This window comes from Megalops cyprinoides, chromosome 4 (genome assembly GCF_013368585.1).
Source record: "Megalops cyprinoides isolate fMegCyp1 chromosome 4, fMegCyp1.pri, whole genome shotgun sequence".
Classification (NCBI taxonomy): Eukaryota; Metazoa; Chordata; class Actinopteri; order Elopiformes; family Megalopidae; genus Megalops; species Megalops cyprinoides.
In genome coordinates, this window is record NC_050586.1 from 7824963 (window position 1) to 7844321 (window position 19359).

Sequence of the window (19359 nt, forward strand, 5' to 3'; positions counted from 1 at the left end):
AAGGGAATCCGTTGAATCCGGCACCATGAAGCATGATGATAATACATAATTTATTTCTTAACACAAATACCCTGTCTTGTTGCGCATTCTCCCGTATTTGTTCATTGTACGGTAACGGAGGTTGATGGATGAACGCTTTATTGGTTTTGTAAATATCGCAGTTCGTGTGTGGTTAGTGGTATCCTGCGTGCAACTTTTTCATGCATTTTATTAGACGCGTTGTGTAAATCGTTCTGGATAACAGCGTCTGCTAAATGATCAATAATGTAATATGACAACAAATCAGAAGTACCTATACTTTAGTAAACTAGGTCTGATCAAAATAGGACAAAACAGTAAATTAATGTATTCACTTTCAAAACTGTGAATTTTCTTTCGTTGATTATCACTATTAATTGGGTAGAATAGCAAGAGTTGGCCAAGAAGAGGCTAGAATAGCAATCAGTCGCACATTGCATTTTTCTTCGAAGTGAAGGTGACGTCATGTTCTCTCGATCCCCACAAGTGCAGATGAGGTGTTCACCAGCATGCGGCAGGTGGCACAGTATCTGAATTTTTAAAAAACATTACATCATCGTATTTCTGCAAAATGGTAATGAAACAGCTTACCAGCGTTTTTTTTTCCAATTTCTCAAAATTGGCTCATTTTCCTTAATTCAACTACAGTAGGCTATTTTACGATCTGGTCAACTGCCTGCAACAATAGCTTACTCAGTTGTGCGTCAGCCTCCCACTGAAAAACGACAAAACACAAAGCCCACGTGAGAATGTGGAGCGTTTAACTTAAATTTTGTTTTCCCTTGCGTATTTCTTTTCATTCATAGACCATCATTATTATGCTGGCCTGACAAGCTAGCTCTCAATTGAGGACAGCAGAGATCTGTTATGTGTCATCTTACCAGAAACGTTGCAACAGTTGTTGCAAAGCTTGTTATTTAAAAAAGCACTATTTTTATTTTAAGCAGTCAAATGGTGAAGAACAATGTCGAATGTAGGCTATTCATTGTGACTGCACAAATTTCCACCGAGCAGTACGGCTTGTACCACTCTGCATACAACTCGCTTACACATGCCCACACAGCCCCAGTACTCGCGAAAGGAAACGCCCTTCAACGCTGATTGGCTGCTATAGATAACGTTGCCTAGAGTGCCTTATGATTGGTGGATTTGGTGTCTGTTACGTTACGCTAGTTATACTAAAGCACTTGGACTGACGGAAAGCGAAGACGTAATGGAGTGATCCTCGCTGTGCTTGCAATGGTCATCCTATCAGTATATTTTGGTAAATTCCACAACCGGGAGTTGCTATGAAGGTACGGTACATTTTATATCACATTCACGAGAAAAAAACCCCTTTGCAAATGGCAGTATTTATACGTCTAAACGAGGCATATCTTTCAACTTTAATGTAGCTAACCAGTGTGCTAGCCTTTTAATGTAATTTAACGCTATTAGCTAACTAACTGTGCAGACCAGTGGCCAGCTTGCTGTAGTTAGCCTGCAGTTTGTGTAGCGAGCTGGCCAGCTTTCTCTGTGTTGCTGGCTGTATTTGTCAGTAGATGGTTAGCTAGGTGGCTTCTGATATTTGAAAGCTTCAGTTCAAACCAGATGGAAGAAGGTTAACGATTATGCTCCTTTGTGCTGAAAATTAGTAGCTGTTAGCTAGCTTAGCTGGGTGATTGGTAGCTGCTTAGCTTTTCCACTTAGCCAACGTTATGTTTAAATCGATGCACTAGCTAGCTACCTATGCTGTCAACTGCAATTTCACCGGTAGTTGAGAAGAGAACCGTTAGTTTGGAGCACTGAGTGTGTGTTTATTAGCCGCCTAGCTGTAGTATGTGCTACCTTACCAACAGATGCTCTAGATGAGTGGACGTGAAATTACTCACTGCGAGCCGGGTAACGTTACTGCGTCCGATCACACAACTCACTCCCATGACTAGGGTTTTGTGAGCGCCTAGCTAGCTGGCTAAGTTGCCAAGCGAAAGCATAGCAGCGGTCATTGCAGAGCGCAAATCCCCCCTAGTACCTGGCTAGCTAATGGGATCAGTTTATCGTGGCAGTCAATGACTTAAAGGGCATGCTTTGACAAGGCTGACTACGTTTTGTTTGTTCACCCGCATGTCTTGGATGCTTACAGGTTTCTGTCAGCTAGGGACCTGCAATTTTCATTTGAAACACTTAATGGTTATTGTGTTTCTTAAAGGTACTTGTGAGGTACTAAAACGTATTTGTGAAAAAAATAGACATGTTGCCAAGTTTATTTGTAAATGACACGGTAAATAATAACGAATTAATCAGATGTGTAAGACGTTAGACTATATTGTTGTTAAACATCGGGGGCAGAAATAGCTATAGGTGATTTGTACTGCAGACGATGCCAGGAAATCTCTTCAAGTATAGGTACTCGTCTAACAGTTACCTTCATCAGCTGCGTGGTTGAGAAGCCAAAGAGAATGTTGAAAGATGACCCTGTCAGTGTTCGAATTGTTGAACACTGACAGTACAAAGTATAACTACTGACACATGAGCTGACGGACACTATTAGTTAGCGGTTAATACAGCCTACGAGCTGAGGGTCAAGCTCCTCTCGTAGGTATATTATCAAAATGTTAACTAATCATGCTTTGTGATGCAAATGCTCAGAGCAGCAGTGGATCAAGTTACAGGAGGTCCTCCGACTAAAAAAAAAAAAAAAACTTAATTGCGTAATCAATGAGTTATCAGATTTTTGTACTGGGAGGTGTGGCTTCTGTTCTGCAAACTCATAGGCTACATAGTCACGCTGTACCTATTTGCAAGATCCTGACTGGGGCTAGAGTAATATTCCATTCAAACAGGTTGCTCTGTTCTTCCTTCTCCCCAGTCGTCTTTGTGTTCTTTGGGTACCTCTCCATCATTTTATCCCAGTAGCTGTGAGTGTGCTGACGGCCTTCCTCTGTATTTGACAAATTGCAGCCTCCCACCCCCGGTGCTGGCTGACCATTTCCACGCTCTGTACTGTAGCTGTGTAGCTCCCCTGTTGTGTACTTCACCCAGGGGTGGCGGCTTTGTCACACGATTAAATCAACATCACACTTCACAGCCCAGTACATCAAAATAGGGCTGTGTGCATTGTACATGGCCAAAACAATTACTAGATGTAAGCAAATTTTATACTTGACTGATTTCATGGTCCTCAGGTCCACTGTTCCCATAGCCCTGTGGCCCTGTGCTAGCTGCCATTTCTGTTTGTCAAAAGGCATACTGTATTGTCATGATTCAGACTTGTTTAATTAGTAACACACTGCTGTGGCCAACTGCTTTTGCTTGGTTAGTACATTTAACACCCATGTGTGTTAAATCTGATGACAGAAGGGCTTTTTTCATTTAAAAGAATGTAAAAGGGCTGCTTTTTTAAAAGTCCTGTTACGTGTAACTGTTTCTCTGTCAGGAACAGTTAAATAAACAGTTCATGGTTGATCAGCTGTGGATGTAGCTTTAGGGGATATTATTACCACCAACTGCTTAGCTGACCTTAACTGAATGCGAGTATGATAGATCTGAAATATCATTCTTCATAAGATTACACCATTGAGTGTGTATTTGATGTTTCTGCCTTCTTTTTAGGCTCAAAATGCCCTACTTTGGCAGTATGTGTGCTTACTGACCTATTGCTATAAGGGGTGAGGGATTGTCCTTACCTTTTAAGTGTAGAGCTGAGATTCTCTGTCTCTAGCAAAGTATCTTGAGGCATGACTCATGGATGCAAGCTACTACTTAACCTGTGGGGCAGAGATGCTGGTGTTTGAATATCATGCATTTGCTGCATGTGCAAAATGGCATTCAAAACAAGAAAGGACATTTGTCCTTTCGAAACAAAGGCAGGCATTCGTCTTGCTCATTAAAAATTCTGCCTCCTGCGAAATAAGTACCAAGTCAGAACTCTGCAAAACAAATTTTCAAATTGTCTTTTTGGCTTGGGCGATTCGCGTTGGCTCATTGCCACCAAGTGGCAATCACTGCTATCGCTGAATACACAACAGTTTCCTCCTAAGGGTAACCTGTCCTCCGCGATACCTTTTTTTCCAATCGGCCGAAGCTGCCAGCTCATTTTCTTTTGCTTCCAGAGTACAAAAAAAATCCAACCGCAATTCCCACAACAGCAAATCAGTACTTTAGAAGACACGTTGTTTTAAAAATAGCTCTTAACGTGATTTATGTGGAGAGTTCAATAAACTATTGGATACATCTTTTTTCCACTATCACGCAGTGTTTTCTTCATATTTGGCTTCTAACCATAAGCTAATTGTATGCGACAAAGCAACGCTACAGTGCAAGATTCTCTCCTGCTTTAAATACTTTCACTTTGCCAGACTCATCACTTACATCACACTGTTCGATCAGTCAGTGCAATTAAAGGGAATCTGTCCAAAAACCTCCCCCACATAAAACAAAAACAGCCAAGTTCAAGATGCTCTTGCCCAACAATTTGGTAATATTAGGTAATGTTCCATGTAGATCTCGATACAATAATTCCACATGCTTGGGTCTGCATTACTAGCACTAAGCGGGCTAACATTGTTCTTTCGTTGGTGCGGTGCACTGCAGTCTAGTTTGATCGCTATCCTCTAGTCTCACCTGTCTTCACAGACTAACCTTTGTGTGTTGCGCGTGTAAACACGATGGCGTCTTTTCCCTTTGAAGAACGCTTCGTAGCCCTTTGGTGTGATATTCATGTGCATTAGGACTGAGCAGGATTCAGGACTCGGGCAGGAAGCCTACCGGGACTGGGATGGTAATGTAAGGTTTTGTGATTGTCACTTCAGCGTACGTAAAACATGTTCACTACTGCTTCTTGCAGGTTCCACCTCAGTCAAAATAGGCCACCTGTTGCATGACACTGTCTGCCACAGACCCAGTCTTGCCTAGTGGGGCAACAGAATAGCATAGAGGTTAAGGAGCGGGACTTGTAACCGAAAGATTACTGGTTCGATTCCCCTGCTGTGCTGCTGCTGTACCCTTGGGCAAGGTACAATTGCCTCAGTAAACATCCAGCTGTATAATTGGATAACATTTTAAAAAAGAAACTCTAACTGATGTAAGTTGCTCTGGATAAGAGCATCTACTAAATGCCAATAATGTAATGTAATATAATGTAGTTTATGGCCACTCCGGTACAAATACAGTGCTTCTCTGGGTCCCGTTGGAGTGGTCGGCCGGTAAACATGATCCCAGAGAATCGCAGGCAGCAGACTGCAGTCATTTCCCTCCGGGTTCCTCCTCCGACGGTCGTTTATTTCTCAGGGCAAAGCTGCAGGCTGTCCTGCCATCTAAGTGATCCTGAAATGTTTACGTGTCCTCAGCAGGCACGGTCATTCAGTATCTGTCAGAACCCAGACTAACTCGAAGAAATATTGGATTGATAAGGATACGGCAATAAGCAGGTAAAGATTAGACAGACGGCGATATTGAAACTGTCAGTCAGCTTTTAATATCCCAGGAGAAAGCTAAACAGTATAAATGTTTGGACTTACTATAACAGACCAAAAAACACTGCTTGATGTACTCATTTTCCTTGTTTTTTTTTTTTATAAAGAAAAAAGAATAAATTTAATCTATTATGTACTGCTACCCCAGTAATCTGTGTCAGCATTTCCACTAACAGTAGACCTTTACATCTCCTAATCAGTGGTTTAACTCTGTCTGTCTCTGGCTAATTTTTGCATGCAGAGTTCCATGGCCATATTACCTACACCATATAATAGACTGCATGCATCTTTTTCAGGCTGAACTCAATTCAGTTGAATTTGCTTGATTTAGGGGAACCCATCTTTGCGTTTATATTTCTTTATAAAAGTGGCAGAGAAGCACATGACGCTGAGGTTAGAGTGCTTGACTCTTAACCTGTGAGCAGCATGTGTCAGGAATGCACAGAGAGTGTCTGCCACTGTGTGTACCAGCTTGCTCCACACTACCCCTCAGCCCAGCAGGGGTGGCTGCTGCAGCCCCATAGTGGAGCAGCTAGGCAGCCAAGCAGTATAAATGTCCATTTTTAAGTGTCGCATCTTTGTATTCCATCAGATGCCCCTTTTTTAAGATGGTGTCCTAAGAATTTATTTGAAGAACGCCACAGTGCACTTGCCAAGCTTGTGAAGAGAACCAGGGTTCCCCTGGTGAGTAGAATGAAGTTGTGAGCGTTTGCCGGAAATGCCTTTGACTGAAAAGCGTGCCCTTCTTTCCTGCCAGCTGTCAAAAACCCAGTCATTTTTACACATCAAACATATAACTCAATGCTAAGGATTATTGTCAGGAGTACTGGGTTTCCTCTGGATGTACTGGTCTTTGCTTCAAAACTAGCTTTGAACAGAATTGAGACAAAAAGGTATTAGTTGGGCCTTTTTGTTTAGCCTTTGTGAGCTGGTTCACGGGCCTTGATGGTTCCTATAAGGACGAGTCGCTTCAGAGCGGGGCTAGGGCTAGGACCAGGCAGCCACAGGAAGGCACAGGACAGAGAATGTCCTGTTCCTGTCTCATTTGGTTGTACAGTTCCTCCCCTGCTCCTGATTTTTGGAGTGCTAATTAAAGCCGGAGGAGAAAAGCCCAGCCTCTGGCAAGGATCCAGCTTGGCTAGAGCGGTTTTCGCCTCTCAGCTGCCATGACCATGTCTCCTCCCCTCGCCTGGGATGGGGAGTTTTTCGGCTTCCTGAACCCTTGCGGCATCTTTCTGCATCTGAGAAGGGGCGTTGGAAGTGTCCCTTTGCTTAAGCAGGGATTAGCATTTTAAATGTGCCACTTTTCACTTTCATCTCTGTCCGGTGCATTTATTCCCCCCCCCGATATGGGACGGGACGTTCCTCTCATTTTAACCGCTCCGAGGGCGCCTTGGAGACAGACGGCGCGATCCTGGAGGGGTTCGCGAACCGCGCAGTGGGGACGATGCAGTCGAGACGTCGTGTTTGACGCGCGGTGCTGTTTGTCAGCCCGTTTGAGGGGGAAAAACGCCGCCCCTGATCGATGTGCCGGGGTGTCACACGCAGCCGGCGGGGAGGAGATCACAGGCCCGCGCATGTCTGTCGGGCGGATGCGTCAGCGGGACGGCTGTCACTCCAGTCAAGCCTTTTTTTGTTCCCGTTTTAGCTCTTGTCCCGGCTCCTCCGCACCGTCTTCACTGCAACACACTCTTCCCAGGTTCAGGAGCTGCTTGTAAGGACCCGGGACATACGATCAGAGGGCCTCCCGGCTCGTTCTGAAGGGCTGCCGATGGCGGAGTGTGGACTGTTTGTCGTGTGAGACGGCACGCGTGGAGCCAGTGAAAAGTGCAGAATCTCTGAGTCAGGCAAGCTGCCTCTTCCTTCGGAGGCCTTGGAGCAAACTCGACTGTGTTTACCCACAATCACTCAAAATTACAGGAGCTTCACTTCTCACTTTCGTGAGCCTTTGTGTAAACACAGCCCTGACCGCATGATAAAAGAGCTCTATTGCTGTTTGTTTCCCGCCTCTTGTACCTTAAACTAATAAACTGACTGCGATTCCACACGTTGCGTAGCGATCGGTGTGAACTGGGAGTTTGGACTGTTCATTAGGGTAAAGTTTGGCCTGACTTGTTTGGGAAGTGGCAGGGCTGTCTCTCATAGGTCAAGGAGGAGGAGCGGTGGGGGATGGGGGGGGGGGGTACAGACAGAGCCACCGGCCTTGCTCCCCCCCACGCCATGCGGCTAATCACCCCATCAGCCAGCAGATTGCCGTTGCCGTCCCCCTCTCCTCAGCCGTTACCTGCGCGGCGCTCTCATTAATTCCCGCTGCTCAGACCTTAAGGGCTTAATATCTCGTCTCCGCACGACCGGGCCCATTATTTTTAGAGCTCGCGATCTGAGCGGCTTCCTCACGCGTTCTGGTAGCGTGTGATATCCTGCGCCGAAACACTTCCCTGACAGAGTTTCCGCGGCCAGCCGAGCGTGTGATCAAAACATTTAGTCAATCATTGTGGTAGACTTCACACAGAGGTGTGCGCGGTGTTCACAGGCAGATAGATGCCCGGGATCGCCTGTGTGACTGCGGGACGGCTCGCTCTGTGGGACGTGCCTGGTCTGCTCCAGACGGGACCAGCCAGGACGTCCTGGGCATCTGACGACCTGTGTAACATGTTTGGCATCATTTTAATTTTGCTTATAATTTTTTAAATCCTGTACTTTCAACTTGGTACGGCTCAGTGCAATGCCACTGTGTGCAGCATGCCATATTGTTCACAAATAATACATTTGATTCCACAAAACATAGAAATTGTCTACATTTCATTGTGTGATGTCATGTCCTTGTTTAATCAGGGGTGTGAATAAACATGGCAGTGAGTGTTTCCCAACTGACGATATAATGAGCCTGCATTGGAGGTACCATGTACTGTCAGTCACTTCCAGTTTGGTCACTATAATCCAATTGGAAGCCTCTGCTCTCCACAGCAAAGATCACTGAGTCACTGATGGTACGCAGTAGCTCCACCCATTGTAGGATCCAGGAAGGCCCTGGCTGACACCCCTGACCTCCTCGCCTGTGTGCTCTGTGTCCTTCAGGCGGGGGCCTCCTCGATGTGGGCTTCATGCTGTGGTCTGCTGAATGAAGTGATGGGGACCGGGGCAGTGCGCGGCCAGCAGCCGGGCTTCGGGGCGGGCGCCGGGCCCTTCCGGTTCGCCCCCAGCGCCGGATACTCCACCTACCCGCCTACCACCTCAGGGAGCCCCAGTCTCGTATGCAAGGCGTGTGGCCAGGCCTTCTCCGTCTTCAGGAGGAAGGTGCGTGCTGTGGGGGGGTGGGATGGGGGGACCGGCGGGTCATGGGAGCATCCTGCTTAATACACACTATGCAGGCTAAGTGGACGTTACTGCTGCTACTTCATTATCCACAGTGCATCATTACAATGAAACAAACTAGTTAGCTAATGCAGTTTTAAACTCTCCTTCACAACTGCATATTATATTGACTAGTTGCAAATGTGGTCATTCATTTTTGTCTTCAGGAGTCGTGTGTCATGTGATATATGTACGACATCACCTACACTATTTGTAATCTAATTAGGCTTATTTGGAACCAAAACTATTACAGTATCAGATTTAAATGCAACAGTTAAAAGGGATAGCTATCACTTCTCTTATGGTTTTATCGTTGATGAATTGTGTATTTTGACCTGGCCCATAAAGGCAGATAATGTTAATACGGAAAGCTATGACATAAGTTTGTGAAGCTGTGGATTAAAAACTACATCGCCCAACAAATGGTCCCTTGCAAAAAATAACCATATTTATTCATTTATCAGCAGATGCCAACACACCTGCACATGTTCTTTGGAATTAGTCTAGAATGTACTCGCGAAGCTGTATTTTTGTTTTACTTGTAGCGGTTCATGCAAGTCAAAATGTAAATGTCTGAGACCCCTGTGAGTTCAGCCTCCTCAGGCCTGTGTGCCGTGAGTCACTGCAGCACACACACTGCAGATATTCTGCTCTGTGTGTCAGAGCTTTCTAGACTCCTGTCTAATCTTCAGTGCCCCCCCACACACACACTGACAGCGAAGGCACACTGTGTCCCCGTCGCGACGTGCCCTGTCCCAGGTGTGTCAGAGCACCGCCCCGTCCCGTCCCGTCCCGGGCTCAGCGTCTCCTCTCAGCGTAATCCGCTGTGTCCCTGAGAGCCAGGCCGGGATAAGACGCCAAATATGGACGGATAGTTGGATCACCGGGGCTCTGTCAGCGGCTGAAGCAGGCTCAGCAGTGGCTCGAAGACAGCGGGGGGGGGGCAAGGGGGGAGGGCTGGGACAGGCGCGACATGTGACCTTCATCAAACCAAAAGCGGCGACCCTGAGATTAAGAGAGAGAGAAAAGCTTTCGCGTCTCCCAGCTAAATCATTCATCAAAGGCCCTTGCCGCGGCCGTTTCAAAGCATTCCACTTCGCGTTTCTCGCGCATGTTCCAACTTCTGTGTTCTATTTTGAAACATTCCTCTGAACATCGCTCAGACACGTCACAGAAGCAGTGCGCTGCATTAACGCGTGTATTCCTTTTTTCACTTTTTCCCGTTCAGTTGTAGTTCTCTTTCCTCAGAGCTCGGCTCGTACCCCGTTCCCCAGGGCCGGGATGTGAGACTGCCTCTTTTGGGGGAAGGCGGTGTGGATTTAGACGTGTGACGGACAGCGGGCAGCTCTGGCCTGGATCCCGTGTGTCTCCTGTGTGATATGCTTTGCTTCCCTGTCGGCAGCGCTTCTGCCTCTTTATCGCCCGGCCTGTCACGGCTCCCCACCCTCTTTCTTTTTTCTTCGCGGCTCACAAGAAAGCCAGCAAACGGCACCCGCGAATAAAGTTCAGTTCTGAACATCACCGTCAGGAGTTCCATCAGTCAGTAACCACCACCCCCCCAACTTGCTTCTCTCAGTCGCCATGCCAACAGAACGTCTAATCCCTGGACATGCATTTATTACGCCTTGTTGCCAGTGACATGAAAGAGGCGATCCGCTTTGAGAGATGGATGGAAGCGGATAAGTCTCGATTGAAGAATATCAGAAAATCGTTTTAAGATGCCGATTCCTGTCCTCCAGGCTTATCCGGGCCCCCTCAGTTACGGACACCAATAATATCCTTCCTGTCTGTGTCCACTGAGTGGGCTGCTGGGGCTACACCTGTGGGGAACAGTTGTTTGATCCTGAGAGGAAGTTTGCATAGGAATTGTTTCAGTAAAATCTCAAACGAATACATATGCATACATACATACATACATACATACATGCATACATGCATACATATATATTTGATGAACATACTGTGACGTAAGGAAAAGTCATATTCCTGTCTGTCATTTAGACCCAGAATGCACCAGGGGCTCACGACCTCTGACCTCTCTCTCCCTGTCTCTCTTCCCCGCAGCACATCTGCTGCGACTGCAAGAAGAACTTCTGCTCTTTGTGCTCAGTGCTGCAGGAGAACCTCCGCAGGTGCGCCACCTGCCACCTGCTGAAGGGCACGGCCTTCCAGCGGCCGCAGCTGATGCGCCTGCGCGTCAAGGACCTGCGGCAGTACCTGGTGCTGCGCAACATCCCCACCGACACCTGCCGGGAGAAGGAGGACCTGGTGGACCTGGTGCTGTGCCACCAGGGGGCGGACAGCGAGGACGACCCGGACACGGCCAGCCTGCAGTCGCGCGGCCCCTTCACCCCGCCCCTCTCCACTGTGCGCTCCGCCTCCGAGCAGTCGGCGCTCTCCGCCTCTCAGGGAGAACCGCTCAGCAGGAGTGAAAGCTCAGGGACCACCATCCAGGTAGGCCCCCCACCCCCAACCCCCAACCCCCCCCCCCCCCCCCCCCCCCACCTAACCCTAACCCTAACCCTAACCGCTCAGCAGGAGTGAAAGCTCAGGGACCACCATCCAGGTAGGCGGGGCCGGCCGCGCCCCCATCCCCAACGCCCCGACCCCCGAAAACCCCCCCACATAACCTTAACCTTAACCGTCTCCCCACAACCCACCCAACCCCCAAGAAATGCTCAGCGAGGTGCAGCCAAAGATGGATTTCCATAACCTGGTTGAAAAAGCAGAGAAAGCTGAAATTGATCAGAAACAGAAAGCCAAAATCAATCAGTCAATCAATCGATTTTTATTTGTTATAGCACATTTTTGCAATCAAGATTTTCTCAAAGCACTGTACATTTTTGTAGAGCATTTTCCAGAGGGAATTAAAAAACTTGGAAACCCAGACTAATTATGGAGGAAAAAAAATTTGCATTCAAAATGCGTTCAGTACGAGCTTGATATGGCTACCCCGCTGGCAGGCTGTTGGGTAGGTGAAAGGTCATGTCTGTGAATTTGTATTGAGTTCATTTTAGTTTGGTGTGGCATTTTTTAGGGCCACACCCTTCCGCTGTGAGGAAGAGCGTGAGTCGGCCACACTGTGGTGTTGCGCTGTTTTAAGTGACTGTGCTCGTGCACTATTTTACACCACATTACCTCTGAAACTTCCCGTCGTATAGGAACAGTGGCCGTGTTCTGCTGTGTGAGTTAGCACTTAGCAGAGGAGGGAAGGGGGCCGCATTTGAAGCAGCCGCAGTGCCTGGTGTGTAAATCATTGGCGGTGGCTTAACTTTATGTTTCCCGAGCCATTTGTATAATGCTAGTAATGCGTGGTTCAATAAGTCCATTAAGGGGCTGCGCTGGAACTTAAAAAAAGATGGAAAACGTCTCGAGTTCTGCCTCTGGGACCATTTGCTGCTTCAATCTGGGTTTTAAAAGGTCTAAATTTGGCTTTGCGATGTGTGGATGTATCAATCTCTCAGTGTAACGACCATTACATGCAGGAAATTGCATTGGTGCTCAGTGGACAGGGGGTTGATAGTGAAACAGCATTCTTTTTTTTCAGGTTGCTCAATGCTGGGGGGGGGTAATGTCCTGAGAGGGTAGGGAGGGGGGGCATTTTTATCCCACGGTACACAGTCATTCTTATTGAAATGCTCAGTAAGGATGCGGGCCCTTGAGCCGGAGAGCTGGAATGACTCTGCATTAATTCGCAAGGCGGCATCGTGAGTCTCTGAGCAGCCCGTCATAAGAGGACTGAAGGGCTTAGAATGAACCGGAGACCCTTTTTTTTTATTTTAAGAGGCTGCTGTTTTAACTGCCTCTTTATTTGATTAAGACCCACGGCAGGACCGGGCAGCTTGGGGGGCCGGTGGCGGAGGGAGGGCGTGACATCTGGGCTGTAGAAGCAGGGCAGGAGCGGGCAGGCAGGCGGGCTGATGGGCGGGTGGGCTGCTGCTGCTGCTGCTGCATTATTAAAAGCAGTGCATGCTGGGAGCAGCTTGCCGGCTTCCATTAGGGCCGCATGCCTCGTGGTGACGGCAGGGTGAGTGTGGGAGATGCGCGCTGGGAAAGGGGGGGGGGGGGGGGGGGGCAGCAAGGGAGAAGGGCAGGGCCTCGGTGCTGTCAGCACACGCGTGGTGTGTGTGTGTGCGCGTGCACGTGTGTGTGTGTCTGTCTCTCTCTGTCTATGTGTGTGTGTGCACATTTTTGTGTGTGTATGCATTTGTGTATGTGTGTATGCATATGTCCATGCATAGATGTGTTTGTGTGTGCATACATGCACGTGTGCAACTGGGTGTGTGCGTGTGTGTGTGCGTGCCTGTGTGCGCATGTACAAGTGCACGCTTGTGGGTGTGTTCTGTGTGTGTGCGCGTGTGTGCACGCTTTTGTGTGCGCGTGTGTGTGAGCGCGCGTGTACGAGTGCACGCTTGTGGGTGTGTTCTGTGTGTGCGTGCCTGTGCGCGCGTGTACGTGTGCACGCTTGTGGGTGTGTTCTGTGTGTGCGTGCCTGTGCGCGCGTGTACGTGTGCACGCTTGTGAGTGTGTTCTGTGTGTGCGTGCTGCAGTGGCTAAGGCATGTGGCAGGGATGTTGTTCAGCGGCGCAGCGGCGGGACCGATGCCGCGCTTGTGCAGCGTGCGGGCAGCGTGCTGCAGGGACGTTGTTCAGCGGCGCAGCGGCGGGACCGATGCCGCGCTTGTGCAGCGTGCGGCAGGGACGTTGTTCAGTGGCGCAGCGGCGGGACCGATGCCGCGCTTGTGCAGCGTGCTGCAGGGACGTTGTTCGGTGGCGCAGCGGCGGGACCGATGCTGCGCTTGTGCAGCGTGCTGCAGGATGTTCGCATCGTTCCTCCATTATCTGCGCCCAAACCCGCCTCAAAGCCGCAGCCCTGCTGAATCAAGCCTGACCGTCTCATAACGAAATTCGATTGGTTGGGCCCGGACCAACCAAATCCAACGGCCCGAGCCGTTCTCCGGGAGCAGGGCTCATTCCTGCTGCATTGGAGGTTATATAGATCTTTATACACTGTAATGTGGTATGATATAATACAAAAAAACAGCCTTGTTCAGTAGAGAAATTATACAGAATTATTCATAGTAAGCCCAGAGCAATCTACTGTCAACACACAGAGCCTTGTTTCACAGTCAGTGAGTGAATGGCATTAGAATGGATTAGGCCATAGCCTCCACTTTATTTTAACCTCTGAGCTCAAATGGATAAGCCAGGGTGAAGCACTATATATATATATATATACCTGTACAGCCTGTAAATAAAATTGACAAAGCTTCACTATGAATGGAAGGCCGGGCGTAGTGGTAGGTTTACAATGTGGCGGGGTCATTAAGTGACATGCGTCTGTAATCCCTGAGCGCTAAGCCTGCTAAAACTAGGCTGGCTTTGACCGTCATCCTCAGAGCCTCTTTGACACCCCCCCCCCCCCCACCCTCCCCAAGGACCTCATTCATGTTTTTTTTTTTTACCTTCTGGCTTCTCTGTCGACTACACAGGATCAAGGAGATGCCACGTCTCTGTCCCTCTTGAACCTGGAAACAGAGGAGAACACGCCGGAGGTGAGGCCTTCCCCGCTTCCCCTGCGTCTCTCGCCGCCCACGCGTCCTGTAGCTTGAGTTTCACGCGCGCGCCGGCTAACGCTGGCGGATTACGCGTGCCTCACACGCGTTACTATGAACAGGTAGCAGTGTAAGTGCTTCACGGTGCTGGTGTAACTTAATGTCGCTGCAGTTGTTACTTAGCTGTTTTTTTCTGTGCAACAATCCACACTGTCCTAACACTGCAGAGTTACCACATTTCTGATCATTTATGAGGCCTCTTTCCTGAGCTATGAAGCGGAACCAGCATGTGATGGGTATTGTTGTTATTCCTGTATTTACGTGAATATGCGAGTGCTGTTGCAGTTTAAGGGTCCTTGGGCAGAACTCCTGTGAGGTTCTAGCATGTGCAAATATGAGGTTCTAGCGTGTGCAGATATGAAGGTTGTTTTTGGTGATTTATTGTGGTTGATATTGTGGCCTCCGACTGTGGCTCTGAGGTGGGTTTCTCTTTGTGATGTGCAACGCCAGGCGAGTCCCATGACCCGGAAACGGGCGCGCGCCTCCCTGTCAGACATCTCCAGCCTGGAGGACATCGAGAACCTGTCCGTCAGGCAGCTCAAGGAAGTCCTGGCCCGCAACTTCGTCAACTACTCGGGCTGCTGCGAGAAGTGGGAGCTGGTGGAGCGCGTGAGCCGGCTGTACCGAGAGAACGAGCAGAACAGGAAGTCCTGTGAGTGGCCCGCACGCACTGATCTCCGTCACTACTCCATGCCACCTCCAGGGGGCGAGAGGAGGCCTGCACACGGGCACTGATCTCTGTAATTACTCCATGCCACCTCCAGGGGGCGAGAGGGGGCCTAAATACAGGCACTGATCCTTTGTCACTACTGACCACAACAACAGGTCCTGTCTACGTATCAGGCTGTCTGGTGTCTTGAATTAAGACAGCTGAAGCTCCCTTCCTAGCCTGCCAGTATCTCAGCCAGGGTGCTCTAGGTCATTAGTAAGCCTCCTAATCCCATCTACTTTCAGCTCAGATGTGGTTTGGCAGTATTTTGAACTTGGAAACTTTGCAAGCTAGTTAGCTAGCTTTGTCAGTGGCTCACAGCATAGGTTTCTGTTGCTGATCCTAGCCACAGAAGAAAGCAACACTACCCATTATTGATGAGTTAAAAAATATCCGTTTGTGTTTGTGTACTTACGCAGCTGTACATGGAAGCTGTGTTAAGTCACCTATGCCTTCTCTTTATCAAAGTAGCATGCTTCCTTTTACTCTAGTGCAAACACGATTAGCTGTCTTAAAATGACCATTGACCTTAGAGTGACCATTGTTCCTGGAATCGGCCTGTCAATAAGAATTAATTGTTGTAAAAGTAGGATTCCCGGAATGTCCTTTCAGGACAGTGGGTGGGTTAAGGTTTGCTCATGGGAGGAGAGGACACCCTTCAGAAATACTTTAATGAAAAATCGTATCTCAGGGAGATAAGGCGGATCAGGATTTTGAGTAATATTGTCCCAGATTTGTAGATATGTCTGTGGCCGACCAGTGCGTGTCTGTTTGATTCCACATTGTACAGGCATCACTTACCACCAGACAATACATCCTACTCCCTTTTCAGCAGTATGTCAACTGTTACAGCTGAGAAAATGTTTTGTTTTGTATTTTTTTCTTCTTAGGAATTGTCTTTTTTTCCGTTTGGCTCCGGACAAGGAGACTATTAACTTGTTTCCTGTTTTTTTTTTTCTTTTGTCTTTTACAGTGGAAAATGTGAACAGCAGTATAACTGCAGGTAAGAGATTGGTTCATTGTGACTCACATGCTTGAAATTGCACCCGTGTTTTGGGCAAGGCAGCTGAATTTGAAACATTGCGATGCTGCCTTGCACAGAACGGGAAAGAATCAGATCTGTTTGCTGTGAACTCATGTGAAGGGTACTATAAGCTCTGTGTGCCTTCAGACTGAAGCCCCGAGGTTGGAAGTAGGGGAGTTTTGCCCTGATTCGTTTGTCTTCAGTGTTGTGAAGCTCTGATTCCTTGGTTCAGGCTTAGTAGTTGCACAGGGGTTTATCAGTTGAGGGACGTGCAGACTGAGTTGTCTAATGACTTTGTTTTGCTCCTTCCACGCAAGTGGTTGCCTACCCACCACCTATCTGCAACGGTGGAATCGGAGGTAAGAGGCCAATAAGTGTCCCCCCTCACGCACGTGCACGTGAGCTTGATCGTGCACCGGCAGCCACTCCACCATCAACTCGTGCTGTCCGTGACACGCCATCCATCATCATTCCATCGGGCCTGCGAGGTTCAAAGGCATGCCGCTGCAGTGCATGGCAGTGGCAGAAAGCATGTGACTCATTGCAGTGGTGCACCATGGGATCTGTAGTCTTCCACCCCCATCCCTTTGACTCTTCAAATGTGTTTGTTCTTCATGAGACCTGTCATGCTGTTATTTTTCAACCGCAGAATTTCAACATCATTCTGAGTTATGTTTGTGGGAACAAGTCTTTGAAATGATCCCATTAAAGGAGAGGATTGTGGGTATGCAGCTTGTGTTTAAGTGGCATTCTGGACAAACTCCAGGTTATGTCTGGGGCATCTGGTCTCTTTTTCTCAAAGTAGAAAAATGCCTTTGACATTATGGTCACAGCTACGAGGCATAATGAGGCCAAGCCGACAACTCCTCAACATAGCGAGTGAGGATACAGCCAAAATAAGCACATCTAGAGATTTTGGGAAAGGGGGGTTGGAGGGTGGGGGGTGGGGAGAGGGGAACTTATTGCCAGGTTTGTGTTCCAGCCCCCCTCTGCATTTCATCTCTTTGTTGGGCTCGTCTGAAACCGATGTAATGCAGAAGATCCCCGCGCTCCCTGCTTGCCATCTGGACATGCTCAGTCCCTGCCGTTAGCACCCAATCAGTGAGATGGAGCATGTCTCCCATCTCTCGCCTGCTGTTCGGTCGCCGCGCTCGCGAAGTCGCTTTTCAGTTTCGAACCTGAGGGCACAAGCCTCCTCTCGGGTCTCTAGGCCCCTGAAGGTCCTGCCTTGTATTCCTGTATCGGGACGTAGGCTGTTATCTTAAGCCCATGTATGTTACTGCCGTGCTGATATTGTTGTAGTAGTGCCTAACGTTCACATGAAGTGGCCCTCAGGAGGTCTGATAAGCAGCGACTGACATATTTTTTGCCGTCTGCAATTTGAATCATGTGACCCAAGAACTTGAGTTTCCATCTGCCAGTGGCCATCAGTGTGCGCTGTAAAAGCATTTTCTGATGTGTCTGTTGAGATTGTGGATGAGGCACTTCCATTTATGCAGTGACCTATTGCTTTGCTGTGTCTGTGTGATATTTCGGTCAACTTTGCAAGCATTCAGAATGATGTGGTAGTTAAAATGCACTTCTCATTGATGAAAGATGCAAAATTTTGAGATGTGATATTCGGGATTGAAAGTAGTTGCCGCCGTGTTGTTCATGGGGTGTGGCCAGGCTGTCATTGTAAATAAGTTGTAAAGAAAAGTAAGCATGTTGAAGGCAACCCTGACCTTTTGACTTTGTAGCTTGTGACCCGGATACATATATGTAGTGTGCAGCATATCTGAAGGTGTTGCGATCTTTGACCTACGTAAACTACTTTTACTTGTGAAATGGCATTTTTGAAGTGCTAGAGACACGGAGGCCATATTGGATGATTGATACAGGAAGTCATGCTTTGCAGGTTCAGCTGCTCATTACCCATTGGTGATGCATAGTAAATGTCAGGTTCCTGAAATATTGGATATTTGAATAAGTGTAAGTTTATCAATAGCACCATCATTTATATGCGTAACTAATGCTCTTATCTAGGCCGACTTACGCTTCATAATTTCCCATTTACAGTGGATATTTACTCAAGTTACTTGAATTAGGTTAAGTACTTTGCTGGATGGCAGCTCCCCCACCTGGGGATTCATCCTGCAACATTCAGATTAGTTTTTTGTGCCATGCTGGTCCGTGTGAAATTGCTTTTGCAGTTGTAGGCATAGTCCATCACCCTCAAAAAAAAAGCAATCTCTATCAGCAGACCATATCTGATGCCTGGCAGTTTCGCTGCGAAACATCAATGTTATCAGATGGTTTGCCACCTGGAAAAAAAAAACAGGTGTAATAAAAGTAACAGCCCCAGAAAGGGAAGGCTTTCAGCTGATGGCCTGAGAGCCTAACTATGTTTTTATGACTGCTATTATCGAGGATGTTTCCTAAGTGACAACGGAGAGTTCCTAAAATAACACGTGTGTGAGGGAGGGTGTTAAATCTAGGGGAGGATTGCTGGCTTGTCTGACAGGCACAGAAAGATGGGGATGCTCGTTCTGTGGATTCTACCCTCTTTGAGTTCCAGAAGTACAGTTTGCTACTGTAGGGCACCCCAGATGAGAAGGTTTAAGTAGGATGAAAGTAGAAGGCTGCATAGACATGTAGCACTGAACAGGTCTGGCTTTTTTAGAGGGGTGGGTGAATGTGTGTGTGGTCAGTACAGGTGGGTGTGGTGTTGGATGTGACAGCCCCATCTACTTTCTGTGTCTCTCCACAGACGGGGAGAAGCTGCAGCTGACCAACCACGACGACAACCTGTGCCGGATCTGCATGGACGCGGTGATCGACTGCGTGCTGCTGGAGTGCGGCCACATGGTCACCTGCACCAAGTGCGGGAAGAGGATGAGCGAGTGTCCCATCTGCAGACAGTACGTGGTGCGGGCCGTTCACGTCTTCAAGTCCTAACGGCCCCGCCCCTAACCCCGCCCCCCACCCCCCACTGTCTGCCACGCCTCCCTGCTGCGGAGCCAATGAGCTCCTCATCCACTTCGGACAGTCACGGGCCATACTGTGAATCTGACCCCCTTCTGTGTTTTTTATTTTTTTTTTATTTTATTTTATTTTTCTTCATTTGCGGTTGCTGATGTCATCCATATTTGTAGTCATTTGCTCATGACAACCTCAGAATGTCTTGGCCAGGCTTAAAGGGGATTTG

General features: G+C 48.1%; 1 protein-coding gene across 2 annotated transcripts; it reads left to right on the plus strand.

Moving 5' to 3' along the window:
- The first annotated feature begins 1220 nt into the window (after nucleotides 1-1220).
- rnf34a (ring finger protein 34a) lies at nucleotides 1221-19149 on the plus strand. 2 transcript variants are annotated; one of them, XM_036527227.1, is made up of 8 exons: nucleotides 1221-1313; nucleotides 8550-8768; nucleotides 10890-11279; nucleotides 14317-14379; nucleotides 14890-15091; nucleotides 16122-16151; nucleotides 16490-16531; nucleotides 18922-19149. In XM_036527227.1, exons 1-8 carry the CDS (start codon nucleotides 1308-1310, stop codon nucleotides 19107-19109), a joined length of 1140 nt encoding a protein of 379 aa, XP_036383120.1. In that variant the 5' UTR covers nucleotides 1221-1307; the 3' UTR covers nucleotides 19110-19149. The 2 variants fall into 2 exon arrangements, with proteins under 2 accessions (XP_036383120.1, XP_036383121.1); XM_036527228.1 differs by lacking the exon at nucleotides 16490-16531.
- The last annotated feature ends 210 nt before the right edge of the window (nucleotides 19150-19359 follow it).